The 24828-nt window shown below is 36.3% G+C and overlaps 1 protein-coding gene across 1 annotated transcript in view; it reads left to right on the top strand.

Moving 5' to 3' along the window:
* Window positions 1-24828, top strand: part of LOC136028161 (calcium/calmodulin-dependent protein kinase kinase 2-like) — a 166148-nt gene that overhangs the window by 97507 nt on the left and 43813 nt on the right. Inside the window, exons 6-7 of the mRNA XM_065705842.1 lie at window positions 471-581; window positions 10862-11061. Of these exons, the coding sequence (XP_065561914.1) occupies window positions 471-581; window positions 10862-11061 (311 nt within the window). The remainder of the gene's footprint in view (window positions 1-470; window positions 582-10861; window positions 11062-24828) is intronic.

The raw sequence follows: 24828 nt of genomic DNA, 5'->3' as shown, positions 1-24828 counted from the left end.
CTTCTAAATGTCAAATTTCATTAAGATCCGATCGCCCGTTCGTAAGTTAAAATTCCTCACTTTTTCTAATTTTTCCAAATTGACCATCCCCCTACCCCCCCCCCAGATGGTCAAATCGGGAAAACGACTATTTCTAATTTAATCTGGTCTGGTCCCTGATAGGCCTGCCGAATTTCATCATCCTAGCTTGTGGAAGGGCCTAAACTAGCAAAACCGGGACAGACAGACCGACCGACAGAATTTGCGATTGCTTTATGTCACTTGGTTAATACCAAATGCTATAAAAACCATTGGAGATAGGTTGCTCCATATGAAGTTAAAGCTACTGGATCAACAGTGACAATTCACTCTGACTAGGCCTTACAAATCATCACTTGGTCCGTAAGTTACATATTGTTGGATATAATTGTGTAAATTGTGACGTACGATTTAAAACTTCGATCCGTAACTAATTATTCACTGTATTCCAGTGTTTGAACTGCTAGAAAAAGGAGAAGTTATAGAAGTACCGACAGACACGCCGTTGTCAGAGCAACAAGCTTGGTCTTACTTTCGAGATATAGTTCTTGGAATAGAGTACTGTAAGTCTCTCTCTCTCTCTCTCTCTCTCCTCTCTCTCTCTCCTCTCTCTCTCTCTCTCTCTCTCTCTCTCTCTCTCTCTCTCTCTCTCTCTCTCTCTCTCTCTCTCTTTCTTTCTTTCTTCTTTTTCTGGGGGGGGGGGGGGGGGGGGGGGCAAGTTAAAAAAGAGGATAAATATATAAAAAACAATGCGAAACTTTTAACACTCAGATTACTTGGGGGCCTGGTTTTAAAAGTACCCCCGATAAAAATTTTCACCGACAATGGTATCTGTACACCTGCAATAGGCTACGCTAAATTATGCTAAAAATTATGTAATCATTACTATATTTTAAAAACGATAAGATAAAATCAAACGAAAATTCACATTTCTGTGTCAGAAAAGGAAAAAAATAGAAATGAAGCAAAAGGAAGATAACGAAATCTTGTCACAGTATATTTTTTTTTAATTAGAATTCCCACAATAATTGCTTACTCTAGTGTGTAGCTGGTTTGTAAATAAAACAGAATTTTTAGTTGTCTTATTGATAGTTGGAGTCATGGATGCGAATGTTGTGAGAGCATTTGGGCCGATGTTCATTCCCGTTGAAGTGTCGAGATCTTGCTATTCTCTCTATCTTTTCTTGTAATTCCCGCACGATTTGCGTATTTTTGGCACTTTTTCATAGTCTTCCTCTTTCATTTGAAATTATGCGCCCCCGTCGAAACCGAGATAAAGAACACGTGCCTAGGTGGATCTATAGAAATTGCTATTGCATCGAAAAAGATATGCTCAGCGAAAATGATACTACTGCAAAAACTGAAAAAAAATTTAACTAAGTAAAGGGATACATTTATCACAGAAAATAAATCCGGAACCCTGTCTCTTAAATAGAGTAGTTCAAAACCCAATCCAAATCAGAGGAAGCGTTCCTAAGTGAAGAACCTTTTGCCTTCCATGTATTACTATTTTTTCCTGGCGCTTAGTATGGAACGGTTGGTCGTAGAAACTTGGGAGGGAGCTCATTCGATCGGAAATTGGAAGTTCCAGTTCTCTTTTTTACAGACAGGAATGAATTGAGGGGAAACAGTCTCCCTCTCATGCCTTTTAAGAGTTAAATAGATACTTTGTTTTTTGTACTCTCTCCCTTTCTTGAGACAAAGAGGCTTATTCGACCTCTCCATTTTGTTTTTCCTTTACCTTATATCAAGCCGTGTATAATGATCAGAAAGTTTCCCCAAATTCCTAGTTGTTTTGAAAATGTATTCCAGTTCGTTGTCTCCTCATTTTCACTTTTAGAAAACGGTGTTAAATTTTTAATCAATCAATCATGACAACGTTTATAAGTTTCTGGAGGAAAAGGTCACTAGCGTATTTTCTCTCCGCAAGTGACGACAGTTTAAATTTTAGGATCTCACAGTCAAAAATGTGGAGTTATTGCACTGAAAGTAGTCCCTTTGTCCAAGTGATTGTTGATAAATCTAACTGGAAAAGGCGTGTTGTCGTTTTTCATGAGACAACTTTACTGCATTAATTTCCTTCCCATGGATAGGAAGTTGGGCTTTTAATTTTTATTCTTTATTCATGACAGTTTCTGCTAAAATATATGTTAGTTGTGCGTCACGATATGTTTCGTGATGTTAAAAAATATGCAGCATGCTTATTTTATATTTGTGTCTCTAAAGGTGTCATGACCCGGGCAGGGTAACGACAAGGGTAACCATTTACGGAAGTCACCCATTCAAGATAGAGGTTTGTTAGACGCGTCTTAGTAAATGCAATAACGCTGACTAAGTAAAGAGCGACATGTTTCTCAATTTGTATATTTCGATGGTTGATATAGAAAGGATGGTCGTAAAATGTTCGAAAAGGGACTTAATTATTGCCAAGTTCATAGTTCTAGGGTGTTTTTAAAGCCGAAACTAATACTAAGTTGACCAACTACCCCTTTCACACCCATATGCCCCTGGGTGAACCCAGAGACACTGGATCAGTTTTTATGGCACTTGGTATTAACCAAGTGACATATAGCAGTCGCAAATTCTGTCGGTCTGTCTGTCGGTCGGTCTGTCTGTCTGTCGGTCCCGGTTTTGCTGCTTTAGGCACTTCAAGGTAAGCTAGGACGATGAAATTTGGCAGGCGTATCAGGGAACGGACCAGATGAAATTATAAATAGTCGTTTTCCCGATTTGATCATCTGGGGGGGAGTGGGGGCCCGTTAATTCGGAAAAAATTGAAAAATTGAAGTATTTTTAACTTACGAACGATTGATCAGATCTTAATGAAATTTAATGTTTGGAAGGATATCGTGTCTCAGAGCTGTTATTTTTAATCCCGACCGGATCTAGTGATATTGGGGAGGGGGGAGTTGGGAGGGAGAAACCTATAATCTTGGAAAACACTTAGAGCGGAGGGATCGGGGGAGGGTTAATTCTGAAAAATTAAAAAAATGAGGTATTTTTAACTTACGAACGGGTGATCGGATCTCAATGAAATTTGATATTTAGAAGGACCTCGTAACTCAGATCTCTTATTTTAAATCTCAACCGGAACCAGCGTAATTGGGGGGGGGCAGTTGGGGGGAACCGGAAATCATAGAAAATACTTAAAGCGGTGAGATCAGGATGAAACTGGAAGGGAAGAATAAAAACCTGTCTAAGATACATGACTGACATAACCGGACCGGATCTGCTCTCTTTGGGTAGTTGGGGGGGGGTTAATTCTGAAAAACTAATAAAAATGAGGTATTTTTTACTTACGAAAGGGTGATCGGATCTCAATGAAATTTGATATTTAGAAGGACATCGTGTCTCAGAGCTCTTATTTTAAATCTCGACCAGATCTGGTGACATTGGGGGGGGGGAGTTGGGGGGGGGAACTTAAAACTTGGAAAACACTTAGAGTGGAGGGATCTGGATGAAACTTGGTGGGAAAAATAAGTACAAGTCCTAGATACATGATTAACATAAACGGAACGGATCCGTTCTCTTTGGAGTAGTTGGGAAGGATTAATTCTGAAAAACTAAAAAAAAAGAGGTATTTTTAACTTACGAACGGGTGATCGGATTTCAATGAAATTTGATATTTAGAAGGATATTGTGTCACAGAGCTCTTATTTTAAGTCCCAACCGGATCTCTTGACATTGGGGGGTTGGGAGGGGGAAACCTAAAACTTGGAAAACACTTAGAGTGGAGGGATCGGGATGAAACTTGGTGGGGAAAATAAGCACAAGTCCTAGATACATGATTGACATAACCAGGACGGATCGGCTCTCTTTGGGGTAGTTGGGGGGGGGGGTTAATTCTGAAAAATTAGAAAAAATTAGGTATTTTTAACTTACGAACGGGTGATCGGATCTCAATGGAATTTGATATTTAGAAGGATATCGTGTCTCAAGGCTCTAATTTTAAGTCGCGACCGGATCTGGTGACATTGGGGGGAGTTTGGGGTTGGGGTACCTAAAATGATGGAAAACGCTTAGATTGGAGGGATCGAGATGAAACTTGGTGGGAAAAATAAGCAAAAGTCTTATATACGTGATTTACATAATTGGAACGGATCCGCTCTATTGGGGGGGGGGGGGGGGTTAATTCTGAAAAATTAGAAAAAATGACGTATTTTCAACTTACGAAGGAGTTATCGGATCTTAATGAAAATTCATATTTAGAAGGACCTCGTAACTCAGATCTCTTATTTAAAATCTCAACCAGATCCAGCGTAATTGGGGGGGGGGGCAGTTTGGGGTACCGGAAATCTTTGAAAATACTTAAAGCGGTGAGATCAGGATGAAACTGGATGGGAAGAATAAAAACCTGTCTAAGATACGTGACTGACATAACCGGACCGGATCTGCTCTCTTTGGTGGAGTTGGGGGGGGGGGGTAATTTTGAAAATTGAGGTATTTGTAACTTACAACAGAGTGACCAGATCTTAATGAAATTTGATATTTAGAAGGATCTTGTGATTTAAAGCTCTAATTTTAAATTCCGACCAGATCCTTTGACGTTGAGGGGATTCGAGGGGGAAACCGGAATTCTTGGAAAACGTGAAAATTGGGGTATTTTTTATCCTACGAATAGGTGATCGGATCTTAATGAAATTTAATATTTAGAAGGAATCCATGTCTCTGAGCTCTTATTTCAAATCCCGACCAGATCTTTTGACATTGGGGGGAGTTGGAGGGGAAATCTTGGAAAACAGTTTGAGTGGAGGAATCGGGATGAAGCTTGGTGGATAGAATAAGCAAATGTCCTTGATACGTGATTGACGGAACCGTACTGGATTCGCTCTCTTTGGGGGAGTTGGGGGGAGGGTTTCAGTGATTTGGCGAGTTTGGTGCTTCTGGACGTGCTAGGACTATGAAAAATTTGTAGGTGTGTCAGGGAGCTGCACAAATTGACTTTGTAAAGTCGTTTTCCCAGATTCGACCATCGGGGGGGTTAAAGGGCGAGGAAAAATTAGAAAAAAATAGGTATTTATAACATACGAGTGGGTGATCGGATCTTTTTGATATTTAGAAGGACATCGTGACTCAGAGCTCTTATTTTAAATCCTGACCGGCATTAAGCCTCTAATTTACCTTTTAAATCAATCTATTGATTCATAGAATTTTGTTAGAGCTCATACCATATGATCTCTTGGCTCTTAGCTCTTCATGCTGTCACAAGTGCCATATGAGCTCTTAGCTCTTGTTTTTATATTGAAATGGACCCCTGTGTCCCTAAATGATCAAATTTTGGTGATCAAAAATCATTGAGGTTGAAGAATGATTGTCTAAAGTCAAAACACGCTTAAGTACATGTTCCAAATAATGCATTTTACTCTATTGGTTGTAGAATGTTCAGGCAGATCTTTTCTGATCGTAAAATGCGGTCATAAGTTGGTATTTAACGGTTGAGACCGTTCGACGGAAACCTAGTGACTCTTCAGCTTTCTGTGTGCTTTGAGCACCCCCTCCGCCTCACATGGTGTCAATCAATCATTAGTCATTTTATTAATATTAGAAAATTGTTCACGGGAGCTACTAACGGTTGTTTGGCCCAAGAAGTTTAGCTTGTTTGGGGTCTAATAATGCAATGATAATGCCCACAAGTACAACAAACAATACGATAAATTACGCAATTCGCACCACCATACAAGAAAAATTAGGTCAGGATTTCTTGATAGTTATCAAACAGTTCGTGGTAACGAACTGCAGTAAGGAGCGATCCGGCTCAATAGTAACCAAAACTCTAAAAAATTGAATTTTGATATCAATAGCTACATCAAAAGAATCGCATTTTAATGCTGATTTTAAATATATAAGTTTCATCAAGTTTAGTCTTAGCCATCAAAAGTTACGAGCCTGAGAAAATTTGCCTTATTTAGGAAAATAGGGGGAAACAACCCCTAAAAGTCGTGGGATCTTAACGAAAATGACACCATCAGATTCAGCGTATCAGAGAACCCTACTGTAGAAGTTTCAAGCTCCTATCTACAAAAATGTGGAATTTTGCATTTTTTGCCAGAAGACAAATCACGGGTGCGTGTTTATTTGTTTGTTTGTTTTTTTTTTTTTTTTTTTTTTTCCAGGGGTCATCGTATCGACCAAATGGTCCTAGAACGTCGCAAGAGGGCTCATTCTAACGGAAATGAAAAGTTCTAGTGCCCTTTTTAAGTGACCAAAAAAATTGGAGGGCATCTAGGCCCCCTCCCACGCTCATTTTTTTCCCAAAGTCAACGGATCAGAATTTTGAGATAGCCATTTTGTTTAGCATAGTCGAAAATCATAATAACTATGTTTTTGGGGGTGACTTACTCCCCCACAGTCCCTGGGGGAGGGGTTGCAAGTTACAAACTTCAACCAGTGTTTACATATAATAATGGTTATTGGGAAGTGTACAGACGTTTTCAGGGGGATTTTTTTGGTTTTGGAAGTAGGGTTGAGGGAGGGGGCTATGTGGGAGGATCTTTCCTTGGAGAAATATGCCATGGGGGAAAAAATCAATGAAAAGGGCGCAGGACGAATCTCTCTCTCTCTCTCTCTCTCTCTCTCTCTCTCCCTCTCTGGTCACGTTAGAAAAAAACGTCAAATTAAGAGCTTAATATACAATGCTGGGTGTTCGTAGCCTCTCTATTATGGAGTATAATTTGAAAATAACACAACTATACGAGCGATAAAACATATATACCACAACCATAACTCAACTAACGAAAGAACTGCTAAGAGATAACACAACTATAAAGCGAAAAGAGGTGAAAACTAACGGGAAAATAAACGAACTAAGATGTGGAAGGGGCCCAGAGAAAAAATATAATCCTTTTTCAATTTTGAGCCTAACTTCCGCAAAGGAGTAATAATGTCAGAAGCCCCGAAATACCGAATTATTTTCTTTTCAAACAGTTCGTGGTAAGGAACTGTAGTAAGGGGCGACCCGGCTCAATAGTAAACGGAACTCTAAAAAACGGAATTTTGATGCTAAAAGATACATCTAAAGAATCGAATTTTTACGCTGATTCTAAATATATAAGTTTCAATTAATTTAGTCTTTGTCATCAAAAGTTACGAGCCTGAGAAAATTTGCCCTATTTTGGAAAAAAGGGAGAAACATCCCCTAAAAGTCATAGAATCTTGACGAAAATCACACTACGCATTCGGTATATCAGAGAACTCAATAGCAAAAATTTCAAGCTCCTATCTAAAAAATGTGGAATTTTGTATTTTTTGCCAGAAGACAAATCACGGGTGCGTGTTTATTTGTTTGTTTGTTTTTTTTTTCCAGGGGTCATCTTATCGACCAAGTGGTCCTAGAATGTCGCGAGAGGGCTCATTCTAACGGAAATGAAAAGTTCTAGTGTCCTTTTTAAGTGACCAAAAAAATGGAGGGCAAATAGGCCCCCTCGCATGCTCATTTTTTTCCAAAGTCAACAGATTAAAATTTTAAGATAGCCATTTTGTTCAGCATAGTCGAAAACCATAATAACTATGTCTTTGGGAATGACTTACTCCCCCACAATCCCTGAGGGAGGGGCTGCAAGTTACAAACTTTGACCAGTGTTTACATATAGTAATGGTTATTGGGAAGTGTACAGACGTTTTCATGGGGATTTTTTGATTTGGGGGGTGGGGTTGATGGGAGAGGGCTTTGTGGGAGGATCTTTCCTTTGAGGAATATGTCATGGGGGAAGAAAAATTCAATGAAAAGGGCGCAGGATTTTCTAGCATTACTATAAAAAAAAACAATGAAAAAATAAACATGAAAACGTTTTTTCAAATGAAAGTAAGGAATAGCATTGAAATTTAAAACGAACAGAGATTATTACGCATATGAGGGGTTCTAAAAATACTTTAGCATAAAGAGCGAGGTATTTAGGAGGAGATAAATACCTCGCTCTTTATGCTAAAATATTTTTAGTGATTTCAACTATTTATTCTACGGCCTTTTTGATTCAGGGGTCATTCTTAAAGAATTGGGACAAAACTTACGATTTAGTGTAAAGAGCGAGGTATTAACGAGGGTACAAACCCCCTCGTACACATAATAAAAATATAAGAATATAAAAGTTTGTTACGTAAGTTAATTCTTAAGTTAGGTATAGTTTTTACTAATAAAAACGTTCGTTGAATATTAAAAGTTCTAGTAGCCTTTTTAAGTAACCAAAAAATTGGAGGGCAGCTAGGCCTCCTTCCCCACCCCTTATTTCTCAAAATCGTCTTATCAAAACTAGGAGAAAGCCATTTAGCCAAAAAAAAAAAATAATATACTAATTTCATTTCAATAATTTATGTGCGGAGAGCCAAAATCAAACATGCATTAATTCAAAAACGTTCAGAAATTAAATAAAAAAAAACTAGTTTTTTTAACTGAAAGTAAGGAGCGACATTAAAACTTAAAACGAACAGAAATTACTCCGTATATGAAATGGGTTGTCCCCTCCGCAGTCCCTCGCTCTTTACGCTAAAGTTTGACTCTTTGCCACAATTCTACTTTTTAAAACAATTAAAAACTTTAGCGTAAAGAGCGAGGGACTGCGGAGGGGACAACCCATTTCATATACGGAGTAATTTCTGTTCGTTTTAAGTTTTAATGTCGCTCCTTACTTTCAGTTAAAAAAAAACTAGTTTTTTTTTATTTAATTTTACTTAGAGCGGTCGAAAAGTGAAAAAAGAATGGGCCTTCGAAGTGCCCGGATTCGTCTAGTCTCATGGGAAAGGTTTTTGGATCCTGCTTGATTCTTGAGTAAAAAAGACAGTAGTCTAAAAGTTCTCGGCGGAAGTCAGCTAGCAATCTGTCCATCAAATTTCAAGCAAATCTAATTACCTTCGTGTGGATGGTAGCTGGGGCTTAGAAGGGTTGTGCGCCTCAGTCTGTCCCCTGACTCTGAGGCTCTTGTCCCATAAGTTGCAAGCATAACTGGTTACTTTTGTGCAGAGATTGGAGAAGGGGTTATCGTAAGTTTTAAGACAGTTGAAGGAAACACACTACCTACCTTTCTGATGAACAGTTGGTTGTAGGAGTTGGTGTTTAAGGGGCACAGATTGACTTTGTCCCTCCGTATGTGCATATTGAAAGTCGACGTGACTTAGGATCCAGCATGGTGCAACGTGCCCCACCCGTCTTCTAATTAATTAAAAAAAAACTTTCTGAAAAAGAAGATTTTCAAAAAAAGTAAAGGCTACATTAAACTTATGATCAGCAGAAATAAATTACTATAATAATACAAACTCAAAACGACCAAAAATTATTATTAAAGAATAAATGAAACCCAAAAATAATAGAAATTAAATAAACAATCATAACGAAAAAAATACAACAGGTACTAATATAAATGAATGAATATTTCTTAAAACGACAAAAATTTAATTTGAATATGCAAATCAAGCTTAAAATGAACAGAAATCATTACAGTTAAGAATTTCGCAACTGCTCCCTTCCCTGAGTGTAAAATTGTAGGACTCATTGCGTCAAAATTTTTGCAGCGAAAGCTCATTTTTGCACGAAGCATGGACATTGCTCCTTGGTCCATCGATCAGTAGTTAAGTAGCTATAGCACCGAATCAGGACTTACCTATTTTGCACCGGAACTCTCCGCGGCTTGGTCTTACCTTGATTTTGAGCTGATTAAAGACTTAGCTCGTTTTTTCATCAATTCAGGACCAAAGGTGGTTTTAGGGGGGACAGTGGGGGAACTTCCTCGGGTGCAGAAGTTTCTGGGCTCCAAAATTTTAAATAAATAATCGAACATTGATAATCCTTTTGTAATTTTTGAAATTTTTTTTTTTATTATTAAAATAAAGTAGGTGGTGCAGTTAGCAGTAAGTATGAGGAAATTGAATCCGAAATTGTCGTTTTCCCATATAAAGTAAGAAACTTCAGATCTAAATGAATGAAAAATGTTAAAATAAATAAAAAATCTGTTAAAAATTTGGCCTGAAAATTTTCATGAGACGGGTGGGGGCTAATCAAGATTTTACCCCGGGTGCAAGAGAGGCCGAAACCGCCGCTGTTCAGGACTTAGCTTATTTTTACGCAGCATGCCCGTAATTCCGCAGTTTTGATTTAGTTCACTTTTTCTACTAGATCAAGACTTAGCTCGTTTTGTATCATGTCCGTCAGCAGCTTGAATTCAGCTCTTGTTTTTATTGAGATTTAGGATCCTCGGATGATTGTGGTTTCAACAAGATGCCTGCCTTTCATCTATTAAATTAGGGATGAAGAAGGGGGGCATGAGGTGGGGGCTCCCATTTTTACCGTCTCTCATGCACATTCAGATTCTTTGCACGTGTGTTAGCAAGGTACGGTATACCCACATTTTCTTCTAAAATGTATCTCTGAAGAATGGGCGAATTTATAATTGGGATTTCCCCTTTCCCCTTGGCTGTTTTGGCTCAAAGGGGGTTAGAGGGTTGTCTAGTGGTACAAAAAGACCATGGAGTAGTGACTGACATTCTTCCAATCACTTTCAGCCCCAAATAAATGTAATAGAGCTTTCAATTTCCGATTAAATAAATGCCTCTAAAGTTTCTGGGACCACTTCTTATAGACGAAGTTGTCGGTGAGAAAATACACTGAAAGACACATGGCTCGTTATTTAGTAAATGCAAATGTGATATTTCTGATAGGAAAATTGCGTTGTAATGTAAATTCATGCTATATTTATACTGGAAGAACACGTAAGCTCTAAGGTTTTCCAGTGTTGATTTTGTATTAGTTTCTTTGTATAACAAATTATTCTTTTCTTAAGAGGAAGCAAGTGCCCTTTGTCATAGAGTAAATAAGTAATATGTTGCCTTTTTTCAAATCTTTTTTTTTTTTTTGCAGTGCATTTTCAAAAAATAATTCATCGAGACATCAAGCCCTCGAATCTTCTAGTGGGTGATGACGGGCGTCTTCATATTGGGGATTTTGGCGTATGTAATGAATTTGACGGTGCAGACGCTCTCCTCGCAGGAACCGCTGGCACACCTGCCTTTATGGCACCAGAAGCTTTAAGCCGTCTTCCTGGGGGATATTCAGGGAAGGTAAAATGAGTATAATATTATTAACGCGGTATATATTACCAAAGATCTGACTTTCCTAAATAATTTGGTAAGCAGTTACTTGACGATCCGTACGATTATTGTTGTTTTTGTTACAGGAAAAGGTGAGAGTTACCAGAGCACCCATCAGAACTAACCAGTTTGATAAACAATTCACCATCGCTCTGGTGGGTCTGGTCAGACCACTGAAAACTTACCTTCTTCTCATGCATATAGGCTACTGATTAACCTTATTTTCAGACTACAATCAAATTACTTTTTATGCTAGATTAAAAGCACTTAGTTGTTACTTTTAGGCATTATTTTACTTTTCTTTAATGACTTTTCTTTGATTTAAAATCGTTATTCTCTGAACCGAAGCTTTTTATATTTTCGAAACCCCTCAATTTTATTGACTAAAAAGGAGTTGTTTCGCTTTATTGCATCCCCTCTTTTCCTAATTGCAACAAATCAGTGTTTTTTTCTATTTGAAGAGTTGAGGATGTGTCGTTTACCCTTTAATGTAAACTGATATAATATGTTGCTGTTTGATGATTCAGCCATTTTCATCGCAGAAGGTGTCATTTACACAACATAATTTTGCTGTTCAAATTTCAAATAATAATTGCATATATTGTTTATCCTGTTTTATCTTCAATCTGTGTTTCTTTCGTTTAAAATAAAATCCTTTTTTATTTGTAGGATTCTGTGATATTCTCTATGTTTTTCAAATCTCTAAAAAATAAAAGTCGTATTGAACCTGGCTGCTGATTGAAAATAATTTTATTGAAAAAGTACTATTTTTATTTGTCTTTTTTTCTTTTTTCTAAGAAAAGATAGGCTACTATTTTTTGGAAATGCAATTTCAATGTACTATGGTGGGAAGAAATCACTAAAAAGGGTGCAAACATACTGCAAACTGTAACACTGCTGACATACCATGTCATGATAAGCGTGAAGTAACAATTCTTGCTGGGAAAATTTGAATTTATTTGAGCGGCTACAATGATTTGGCCAGGATTCCCCTCTTAGTTAGTTCTAACATCAGATTATAATTTCGAACCATTTCGTGAAATTTGATGTTACAATCTTTTCAGTCTTATTAATCGTTCAGTCTTGCCTTCTTAATTCTAGTATTTATCGCTGATAATAAAGCTGAGACTACTGTTGCACCAGTAAAGAGCCATATGCCTCTCATTTTTTACTTTTTTTCCCCGACTGCTTGCATCGAAGGCGTGATTGTAGAAATCTGGGACAGGGCTGATTAGATCGGAAATTAAAGTTATAGTCACCTTATGAAGACCATAATTGATTGAAATATAACCAGCCCACTATCGTTTCCCTTATTGCCTCCAATCACTCCCATCATGGTATTTGATCAAAGTTTCGAGATACCTATTTTGTTCAGAATAGTTGAAAGGTCCAATGTCATGCCTCCTCTTTCGACATGATCCCCGCAGCCCCAGGAGCAATGACCTAAACTATGTAGATTAACCATTGTTCATAGGCTTTGGTAGAAAAAGTGGGAACGTTCAATCTAAGTTGTCTGATCAACTGGAAACTCTTAGGGATCGTTCACTAATCCAATGTTTCCCACAGTTCCCTAAGGCTATGTCATTTAAACGGCTTGCTTATCTAATTTTATCAAAAGACAGTCAAAAGAAAAGTCACCTGCAATATCTCGAAAATAGCTTGTGGAAGGAAGCGAAACTCGAATTTTAACTAAAAGGAGGGGCAGAATCTAGCCTTAAAATCTGACTCATAGGAGGGGCCGGTAAAAATATGTCTACTCCAATATGCCTAAAGTTTTTTTTGTTTTCATTATAAGCTTAACATCTTTATATTGGTTCATTATAGGCTTAAAATCTATTCTTAGTTAAGCTACAAGGTAAATTGAAATAGAGTATCTGCAAAATTTCGAGAGCGGCTTAGGGGATCAAATTCTAGCTTTCAAGAAGTGTTGGAAATGACGGGTAGACCTTAAATTTTTGCTGAAATGGAGGGGCGGGGGGAGGACACCAGCAATTTTTCATTTCCGATCCCTCAAATTTTTTGCGCTATTAGCCCCTTTTCAACTTGGAATACATGCACAGTGAAGTGACCAGGTAAATTAATAGACACTAAGTGAACCCAATTAGTTATAACAATGTGTCTGCCAGTGGAATGACTTTGGGGACTGAGGTGAAACTTCCAGGTATTTTTATGGTGGGATGGGATAATTTCTGGTCTCATGTTTGTGGATGAGATGATTTCAGATTTTGTATTATTGAAAAAGATGGCAGGAGCCGAAAAAATTTTGTTGTCCGATCTGCCTAAAAATTTTTTGGGAATCAATCCCTGTGGTACTTTTTTTTCTCGTAAAATAGCAGGGTAAATTTACATACATTACTTTTAAAAACGCTGTTCGAGGTATAAATGTTATGAGTAAAACGCAAATGACGCTTTGGCCTTTGGGATGCTTATGGAAAGTGGGTGGGGATGGGGGTATCCCCAAGCTTATTTGTATTAGTTTTGAGCTTCATCTATTCATCTGTATAACGATCTGTTGCTTTTATCCTTGATTTGACCATTCATCATGATTTCTGTTTTTGTTTTAGGTTTTATTTATTCACTAATGGCATTGTCTCTTATTTTTAGCTTGAATTATTTTACGCCTATATTTATGCCTTTTTTAGGTTTTAGCATGACTCCTAACTCCTCTTTGAAGCACTTCTTTCTTAGTAAAATATTTTTTTTTTAATTATATTCTATCAAATTCCTAGCAGCTCTCACCTAAGATGTAATATGACAACATAATGTGTTTGGAATTGTAAGGGTATTATTGAAACAATTTTCTTAGATAGATTAACAAAGAGAACACGAATTCATTTCCATATCCTCTTGTCAATCACGAAACAATTTCTATGCAAATGTTAACCTTTAACATGAGGCAAATGAGAACGAAGCTGAAAACTAATTAAGTTTTGAAATATATTTAAACACGTTCATACGTCCGACACAGGGATATCAGCTGCTTCTAGCCAAAAATAGTATTTAAAAATGGGAAGTGGGTTAGTTTTAAAATTTAACGAAGTGAAAATATAATTATATAGAAAAATAAAATGACTGAAAAATGGTAAAATCCGGCCCAAAACCTTATTTTTATATCTTTGCATGTAGGCCCGAGTCTTGAGAGGAGTGGAAACCCAAAAAAGGCAATATAAAAAAACATAAACATGTATTATTGTATTAAGAAACCCCTCCCCCCTATATGTGAGCATCTATTTAATAGGAGTGGGGGTCTGACATCTCAAAATGGTAACTAAACTGTATTTTTAGATATGGAAATAGGCTTTGGGAAGCTACTTTTACCTTTGTCGTATTTGAGGATAAAAGCCTGTAAAATTAAAAGCAAAATACTTCTGTATTAGGCTTGTATGGACTCTTTAGTCTGTTTTATTAATAAGAATTAAAATGGGCAAGAGTTTTGTCGGCGTAGTTACCCACTTATTTAGTTAGCATGCTGAGCTTTGTGTTAGCAAAGATGGGTACACAGTAGGTCAGCCGGCAAACGTATTCAAATTTTTTATTATTGCATTCAAAAGGCACTTTATTGCAAGACATATTCTACAAGAACACGATAGAATTAAAAAAAAGGATTTTTTTTTCTTAAGTTATTATTGACGGCCAGATGGTTATACAAAGAAGGTTTACCGCTTTTGGAAAAATGCCAAAAAGTATCTTGAGCACCAAGTACGTTTCTGGGAAACGGATTAAACCAATGGGTAGACCGTGATATTGAGTTTAAGAATGTAAGATAGGAGTCTCTGCGTTAACAACGAGAGCCAATAGCTCATATGGCACTTGTGACGAGATCGGAAGAGCCAACATTTCGCAATGTTATCAAGTGATTTTTTTTCTTTTTGAGACTACCACAATAAGCACCACTGCACGGGATTTCCGCCTCTGAAGCTGAATAACTTCTCTATAATTTTTGATCGCTTTAAATCCATCGCTTGATTTAGCTCCTCCTACGCTTGCTGGCCCATACTATAGCAAATTCCAGATTTAATCACCACAAAACGTGATCCAATCTTATATTTTTGGTTTAAGTGTTGGTCAAGGCCAGACATTTTAAAAAAAGGTTTTGAAACTGAACTAAAAATTAATACTAAAATAGCATAGCAAGAAAAAAAAAAATACAAAAATTGTTTGCGTCAGAAATTGAACCTACGACCTTCGGAATAGAAAATCAACACCATATCCATTGCGCTATGCAGACTAACAAGGAGAATTTTTTAAAATAATTTTTCCGAATTAACCGTCCCTCCACTCCCCCCCAGATGGTCAAATCGGGGAAGCAACTATTTCTAATTTAATCTGGTCCGGTCCCTGATGCGCCTGCCAACTTTCATCGTCCTAGCTTATCTGGAAGTATCCGAACTAGCGAAACCGGGACGGACAGACCGACCGACGGACAGAAATTGCGATCGCTATATAGCACTTGGCCGAAGGGCAAGTGCTATAAAAAATGTTACATTCTGCATTTGAATTACTGGAACCGTATACGTCCCGGTAAATGTCTTTGATCAAAGCTGAAAGTGGTAGCGTTTAATAGCGGCTTTGGATTTCTATCATGCCGGCACGATAAGTGTTTTGGAGGGATACTGAGGTAGTGGGGAGGTGTCATTAGCGTGGGATATTTGAAAACTAGGATGTGTCGATCTTCAATCATTTGCAGCTTGTGAATAAAGAAAACTTTACGAAATTAATTTATCACCTTTCTCCATAAAACTAGAAAAGTTAGCATTTCGAAACAATTTTGAAACGGCAGTACTCTTTTTGGTTTTTACCATCCCAGCAAGATAACTGCTAGGATGCACCGGGGGAAAACTAGGATTTATTGACTTTCAATTTTCTGCAATGTAGGAATAAAGACAAATTTCAAGAAATAAATTTTCTTCGTTTTTCCATAAAACTGAAAACGATGGCATTTAATATAATGTTTTGGATTTTCACTATCCCAGTAGAATAACTGTTAGGATTTACCCATTTTAATATTCTGCAGCAACTAAAACAAGTAAAAATTCTGTGAAAATAATTTCCTTCCTTTTCAGTCAATTCTTTTCGAAATCCGTCAAACGGCCGACAAAGTTTGAGCGTCATTCTTGCTTTGCTAAAAACGAATTATACTGTGGATTTTTTCTTTCTTTTTTATATGTAAAAAAGTTAAAATACTGACCAGATTTAGTGAAAAAAATATGTTTTCGATGTTAGTATATTTGTGACTCGATAGCTTTGCTGTATCACAGCCTTAATTGTTGCCTTTGAGGACGAAAAACTGATTTAAGACTGTTTAATGTATGCAGATGGAAAAGAACACGATTAAAGAGAAATGGGTATTTCTTTCCTCAAATGAATATTTCGAAAATTATTGTATTGGTTGGTAAGTCTACCCTGCTTGTAGTAGAGGCCCTCCCAGTTTTAATAAGCACCACTCCAGATACTTTGAAGGCCCTTTTTTAATGATTTGACGCCTTCCAGGTATTAAGGGATCTTTAGCAACTGGACTTTTCACTAGCCCAGACCAAAAGGGGTTATAGAGGTCTGGGGAGTCAATCCTTAGTATTTCGGGTGCAGCTAGGAGTATGGAGTTGAAACCTTCAGAGGGTGACTAGGGGAACTGGACAATATGAATAAAGGGCTATTAGGGTTATGGAGGCTTTATTTATTTTACTGCCTTTAATACTGACAAAAGTGCATATGCCATCAACCGCCAAGTAAAAATAAAACGGAAAGACTAATTTATTTGCCCTCTTGGGAGGGGCTTGGTCGATTGACTTGAATCTTTTACAAATATGTTCCTTTGGTTATGTCTCCTTGTAATGTACTTTTTATTCCTGTCTTTGGGGGAAGCTGTAGGTAAGGAATGGTTATCGAATATTGCACTTTTGGTTCTTTCCGAACTGTCAAATTTAAAGAAGTTAGTATCTTCTACCTAGGAGAAATCAAACATCAATGAAAGTCTGTGAATAAATTGTGGCAAGAGCAGGTTCTGAATATGTTTGGAACTTAGTTTTTTTAATTTGTAAATTAAATTAATAAATTATCCCATTCTAGTATATATTCTAGATCCTTCAAAGCCTGGAAAATTGATTCATAAACTGGATATTGTCTCTTCAGATATATGTTAACATTTATCTTTTGATGTTTTTCGAGCAAAACTATTATTCTTACTCTTTTTCAAAGGGTAGAGTGTATTTTTTGTATGTAACTTCAAAATTAGCTTTAAAAACCTTTACAAACCTTTCTGAGGTTTTCGAAATCAAAGCTGTTATTCTTACTCTTTTTTTAAAAAAAAATATATCTTTTATATAACTGCAAAGTTTGAGCGCAAAAGCCTTTAAAGATCTTCATCATCTAAATTTTTCGAATCAAAACTGTTATTCTTACTCTTTCGTCAAAGGGTAAAGTGTATGTTTTGTATGTAACTGCAAAACTAGCTCGAAAAACCTATACAAACCTTTATCGTGTATTTTTTTCAAATCAGAACTGTTATTCTTGCTCTTTTTAACAAATAAAATGTAACTTTAATATAACTGCAAAATTTGATGCAAAAACCTTTACAAAAACCTTTGTCGTATGAAATTTTTAAAGGGAAATGTTGTTTTTCACTTCAGCTGTTTTCAACAAATGAAGTGTACTTTTGTGTAATTTCTTTTTTGTTAATGAAAGGGATTCGTTCATAAATAATAAATATAATAAAAACCAGAATCTATGCTTTTTTAGGTAAATAATAACCCCGTTAGGCCTAAATATAGATTTAACTTATGCTAAGTAACGACAATCAATCACCGAAAAAGAACAAAAAGAAGAAAATAACTTGAACTTATCCAACCAAAAAAAAATCACAAATTTGTATTATTTATTGTAATAAATCACACAACTTTTTAAACATATTTCCCACCAAAAAATTGCACAAATTGTTATTATTTTCTCTAATAAGTTAAGAAGCCAGAAAACTTTTCACCTACAGACTTTGAAGTCTTTTATCAGTCTATGAGTCTACATAACTCCCTCGGACTCCATTACTGAACAATATTCTGTGACAAACTAATCCATGCGCTAGAGCAAACATGATACACGGAAAACTCTGATCGAGTAGTAACAGCTCTAGGATTTCTAAATTTACTTTGTATTATGCTCGTGAAGACTTGAAACCAGCAAAAAGAGACCCCTTGAATGATTGTGTAACAAATTATTTGGTTTTTAATGATGAAAAGAGTATTATAAAATTTCACTAGATGAAAAAGAGGAGATATCTAAGTTTTGTCATACTTGGATCAAACAGTTCGTGAAAACGAACTGTCGTAAGCAGCAACCCTGCTCAATAGTAACCGAAACTCTAAAAAATGGAATTTTTGACACCAATATTTATATAAAAAGAATCGTATTTATATGCTGGATTTTAAATATATAAGTTTCATATATAAGTTTCATCAAGTTTAGTCTTACCCATCAAAAGTTACGAGGCTGAGAAAATTTGCCTATTTTCGAAAAAAGGAGGAAATACCCCGTAAAAGTCATAGAATCTTAATGCAAATTACACTATCAGATTCAGCGTATCAGAGAACCCTTCTGTAGAGGTTTCAAACACCTATCTGTAAAAATGTGGAATTTTGTATTTTTTGCCAGAAGAAAGATCATGGATACGTGTTTATTTGTTTTGTTTTTTTCATGGGTGATCGTATCGATGCAGTGGTCCTAGAATGTCGCGAGAGGGGCTCATTTTAACGGAAATTAAAAGTTATAGTGCCCTTTTTAATTGACCAAAAAATTAGAGGGCAACTGAGCCCCCTCCCACGCTCATTTTTTCTTAACGTCACCGGATCAAAATTTCGAGATAGTCATTATAGTAGAAAAATCCAATAACTGTGTCTTTGAGTCCCCCACAGTCCCCGGGGAAAAGGGCTGCAAGTAATGGACTTAACCCGTTGTTTACATATAGTATTGGTTATTGGGAAGTATACTGACGTTTTAGGGGGGTGATTTTCTCTGGTGGTAGGGAGGCTGGGGAGGGGTTACCTACGAGGATCTTTCCATGGAGGAATTTATCATGGAGGAAGGAAATTTCCATGAAGGGGGTGCTGGATTTTCCAGCGTTATTTAAAAACAAAAACATTGAGACATTAAACTAAAGAACGATTTTTTTCAATTGAAAGTAAGGATCAACCTTAAAACTTAAAACGAACAGACATTATTACGTATATGAGGGAATTTGTCCCCTCCTCAATACCTCGCTCTTTACGCTAAAGTATTTTTATTAATTTCAAAAGAGCTATTTATTCAAATTAAGCGGCCTTTGTGATTCAGGGGTCATTCTTAAAGGGATGGAACAAAATTTGAAAGGTATTGACGAGGGGGTGAACCTCCTCATATACTTAATAAAAATATACGGATATAGAAGTTCGTTACGTAAGTTAATTTGTAAGTTATGCATATGTATTACTAATAAAAACGTTCGTAAATAAAATTAAAAGTTCTAATTGCCTTTCTAAGTAACGAAAAATTGGAGGGCAACTAGTCCCCCCCCCCTTTTTTTTTCTCGAAATTGTCCGGGCAAAACCTTGAGAAAACCATTTAGCCAAAAAAAAAAGTAAAATTAATATGCCAATTTCGTTTTAATTATTCATGTACGGTGAGCCAAAATAAAAATCTGCGTTAATTCAAAAACGTTCAGAAATTAAATTAAAAAAAAAACAGTTTTTTTTTAACTGAAAGTAAGGAGCGACATTAAAACTTAAAACGAACAGAAATTATTCCAAACATGAAAGGGGCTGTCTCCTCCTCAACGCCCCACTCTTTAAGCTATAAAGTTTGACTCTTTCTCCCAACTCTACTTTTAAAACAATGAAAAACTTTAGCGTAGAGACCCAGGTGTTGAGGGGGAGATAGGCCCTTTCATTTACAGAATAACTTCTGTTCGTTTTAAATTTTAGTGTCGTTCCTTACTTTTAGTAAAAAAAAAATATTTTTTTTAATTTACTATCACAGAAGAACGCTTATCGTCACCAGGCAGCACCTTCATCGCTTTATTCTCAGCGCCCTTAACTGATGCAGATGAACTGTGAGCGTAGGCGAGCATATAGTAGCACAGTATACTAGATGTGTATGTACAAGAGATAAATAAAGTGTTGAGAGATGCTGTAGACAAAGTTTCAAGGGAAGAACAACGCGGTTTTAGAAAAGGTAGAGGATGAGTCGACCAAGTTTTCACTGTTAGGTTGATAATTGAGAAGTCCCTTCGTTGTTAAACACCTTTGGTCCTCAGTTTTATCGATTATGAGCAAGCTTTCGATTCTGTTGATAGAAGAGCGTTAACAAAGGTCTTATCGTTATATGGTATACCAGAAAAATACATTAAAGTGATTTGTGCTATGTACGAGAATAATACCGCTGCGGTTAAGGTAGGAAATGAGGTTAGCAACTGGTTTTATATTAAATCAGGTGTTAAGCAGGGTTGTGTTCTATCCCCCTTTATATGGATCATTTTGATGGACTTCGTCTTAAGGAGCACAGGAAAGGCAATTGGAGACCATGGAATCAAATGGGGAGGAAAAATGCTCCTGAACTTAGATTATGCTGATGATTTAAGCATATTAGATGGAAGTGTGAGCAAAATGAATGAACTTTTAGAGGTTTTGCGAGTTCAGGGCGCTAAAATAGGCTTGAAAATTAATGTTAAGAAGACTAAGTCACTAAGGCTAGGAATAAGTGAAGATGAACAGGTGACATTAGGTAACGAAAAGATTGATCAGGTTGGGAGCTTCAGTTACCTTGGTAGTATTATTAGTAAAGATGGTGGGAGCAGTGAAGATGTTAAAAGTAGAATAGCTAAGGCTCAGGGTGTTTTTTTACAGTTAAAAAAAGTTTGGAAGAATAGAAAGATAAGTCTGCAAACCAAAATTAGAATATTGGAAGCTACAGTGATGACAGTGGTCAAATATGGTTCTGAAGCATGGGCGCTCCGAAAAGCAGATGCAAGAGAAATTGCCTACGGATTGTTCTGGGTGCCCGACTGACTGACCGTATTTCAAACAGTAGGCTGTACGAAAAATGTGGTTCAATCCCGCTTTCTAGGGCTATAATGAAAGAAATGTTGAGATGGCTAGGCCACGTTCTACAGATGAAGGATGACAGATTACCGAAGATTGTCCTTTTTGGCCAACCGTCTGGGGCTACACGGAAAGCAGGTCGTCCTTGTCTGGGTTGGGAGGATGTCATAAATAAAGATTTAAAGGAAATGGGAACTTCCTGGGAGGATGTAAAGAGGGAGGCTTTAAATAGATTAGGTTGGAGGAGGAGCGTTGGTAGCTGCGTTGGCCCCAGGCGGCTTGGTGCTGCAGTGAGTTATTAGTAGTAGTAGTAGTAGTAGTAGTTAGGATTTTAGCCGGGAAAATATGCTTAAGTTTTCTTGTCATTCTAATTTTACCAACCGCAAATATACCCTGCTCTCCCAAATATACTCTGCTCTCAGTTTTAAGAAAGGCTTTTTAATTTTCAGAACATAAAAGTAAAATGGAGCCTATTTTATGCTATTAGTATTTTTGTTTGACCTATACAGTTTAATATGGGGAAGGACAGTAAATTAAAAATCGAAAAAAATTGAGCCTGACATTAAAAGATGCATATTTAAACGAGCAGAATAAATTTAAAGGTCCTTAATTTTTTTTTTGCCTTGAGACACTGTACAATTCTTAATTTTGTTTAATCATAACATGTGGCGTAGCCATGATTGTATTTCGGAACGAGCTTTCTTTTTGCTCTGGGGGGAGGAGGGGGGCTATTATTATGTAAAAGGTCTTTATGCAGTCAATATACAATGAAAAGGCAAATCACTATGCATTTTTTACATGTTGTGGACATGGGTGGTCACAAACCCCCCAAACCCTCCCTAGGCGTGCCCGATGTTTGAAGGATAAATACTTAAATTGAATTAAAAGGACAGACATATATTGATAACTTTATCAATAAGCAGAACTATTATGGAGTTTTCATTTTTTTATAATTGATTTTGCAGAAAAGTCTTAATAAAAAAAAAAGTGTTGATTTTGTGCAAAAAAATTTAACGATTCGAATGTTCAGCCGCACCTATTCAGATTGTTGAAATTCAATTCGAATCTTCACCCGTTGAATTTTAGTGCTAAGTTTGCAAAAAAAAAAAATTCTTTTCACCCCATAATTGATGTTTACATTTGATTTCAAACTTTCTTAATAGAATGGCTGGTTAGAAGAAGTGCTTTTCTATTCTTATTTATTTATTCGTTTAAAACAAAAAATGTATACTTGATAGATTTCTAAACTCTCTCTACTGTCAATTTGTTCCCTTGACTACAAAGTTGCTGGATTTCGAATTGAGAAATAAAACTTAACTGATTTGATGATAAATAGGGATGTTTGTAAAAGCAAAATGCTTCCCTAAGTAGTATTTTCGATTAGTTTCAATTTGTCTATTCTCTTTTTACATTTCATGGTTGGTTTAGTTCGTTTTACTGTGACAATAGATTCTCAAACAAGTTCGAGACTCTAGGGGAATTTTTATTAAGTATCGGTCGTTTATTAAACAGGCTATTTTATATATTTTCGATGAAATTCAAGGAGCTTGATTTATTAAGGAAATGTTGGCAAATTTTTGGTAAAATTTTGTCTAAATATTTAATGATCAAAATAGATATACCAGAAATTAATTGTATTTTATGGAATAGCCTGATGAACGCAATTTTTCTATTTGTTTCAGCCTTTGTGTGCTTAACTGTTGGATTACATCACTATAGCTGTATTTACCAGAATATGAACTTAATTTGAATCGGTCTCCATGTAACTCAACCCCGTTCAGCTCAACTCTTTTAAATCAACAGTCGTCCAACTCAAACCCTATTCGACCAAACCTCATTCAACACAGCCTCCGTTTAACTACATCCCCGTTTAAATCCACACCCATTTAGTCCAAGGCCTGTTTAAATCAACCCCATTCAACTTAACCCTAATTCAATGCAACCCCTGCAATAGGTTAGGTCAGTTTTGTCTCAACCCTCACAAGGGTTGAGTCAAATTGATTTGAGTTTAACAAGGACTGATTCAAATGACTAAACAGGGAGGTGGGGGGGGGTTCAAAATGGCCTAAATTACACGCATGCCAGTTGAATCGGCTTCGTAAAAAAAGGAAAAAATAAGAATAAATACTGAACGAACAAAGTTGTACCATTTTATATTCACGTTTAAAAAATTCAAGTTCGGGGCTTAAATTGACTTTGTTATCATCTGTTTCATTTATTTTCGTTCAAGCGATGATGTAAGTGTTGAATTTTGGTGATCCTGTCTTAGTTTTCAATCGACGTGGAATATTATTCATGACCTGTTTTTATCGCATATGATCTGCACAATTGAAGCTAATGATTCCTTCAAAACTGAATTGTTCGATATTTACATGGACAATGTTGCTGTTTTTCTTTTATAAATTGGCATGCAACATTTGGTTTTGTTTCCTCAAATGACAGTTTTTTTTTTCAGTAATTTATATAATATCTTTAAAGCTGCGTTGTTCCTATATATATTCTCTTTTTAACGAGCAGTCTTATGAGTTAATGGGTTAATGAATACCGTTCAATCCATACTTAAAATCATAGGCAGCGCTTAAGCCTTGCCTAGATAAAGGTTCAGTGTCTCTCATTTATTATTTTTTTATCTCCTTAAGACTTTGTGAGGAAGGGGTAGTCGTAGGGACTTGGATGGAGTCCCCGAATATTTAGCATGGACGTAAAAACTTTCAGGGGGGTTGATTTGATTGAATGAGCTCATCCGAATGAAACTGTAAATTCTAGTCTCTTTTTAAGGTTGAAACTGATTGTAGAGTAAAATAGATCCCTTCGTATGCTTTGTTTCTACCATCTCTCCCCCGTCCCCCCTGATAGTTGATAAAAATTTTGAGGTAGCCAGTTGTTCAAGATTGTCAAAAGATCAAATAAGTCTAGCTCCGGAGATAAAATTACACCCCCAGCCTCTAGGATAAGGGTAGTAAATTATACAAAATACAAGTTGATTTCAGAGAGATTTGTAGTGGAAAAGGGGGAACATGTTTAATATCGGGAACCGACGTTTTTTTCGGAGGGGATTATATTTTATTACGGGGCTTGAAAATGAACAAAAAAAAAAATTCTGGCCAGCTTGAAGCTTTCAGTCTTTTCGTGTTTTTTTTTTCGTTTTTTTGCTGTTGTTTTCAAGGCAACAAAATAGACATTTTTTTAAAGAGACATTGAAGTACATTTGTAAAAAAAAATTATAACAAAATAGAATATAATTTATTTTTTTTAATGAAATTGTGGAGTAAGATAAGTGTATATTCAAGGTTTTCTATAGGATGAAGGTAGGGATGGCTTAGGCCAAATGAAAGAACAAAAAGAACGGTGACTCTCAATCTAGGGGAATAAAAATCCTATTCCTCATCCGCCCTAAAAATTTTTGAAAAAACAAAATTAAATTATTGCACAAAATTACTTTGATCGGATAATTACTGTCCAAAAATAAAAAGAATTTAAAGAAAAATAAAGAGCCGTGTTAAAACTTAAACCGAGCAGAAATCAAACAGCTCGTAGTAATAAACTGTAAGTAAGCAGCGACTCGGCCCCATAGTAGTCAAAATTTCAAAAACAGAATTTTATTTGCAATAGATACATCAAAAGAATTAGGTTTTTATGCTGATTCCAAATATATAAGATTCATTAAGTTTAATTT

The sequence above is a fragment of the Artemia franciscana genome, chromosome 6 (assembly GCF_032884065.1).
Source record: "Artemia franciscana chromosome 6, ASM3288406v1, whole genome shotgun sequence".
NCBI classification, from domain to species: Eukaryota; Metazoa; Arthropoda; class Branchiopoda; order Anostraca; family Artemiidae; genus Artemia; species Artemia franciscana.
This window is presented reverse-complemented; position numbering and strand designations above follow the sequence as displayed.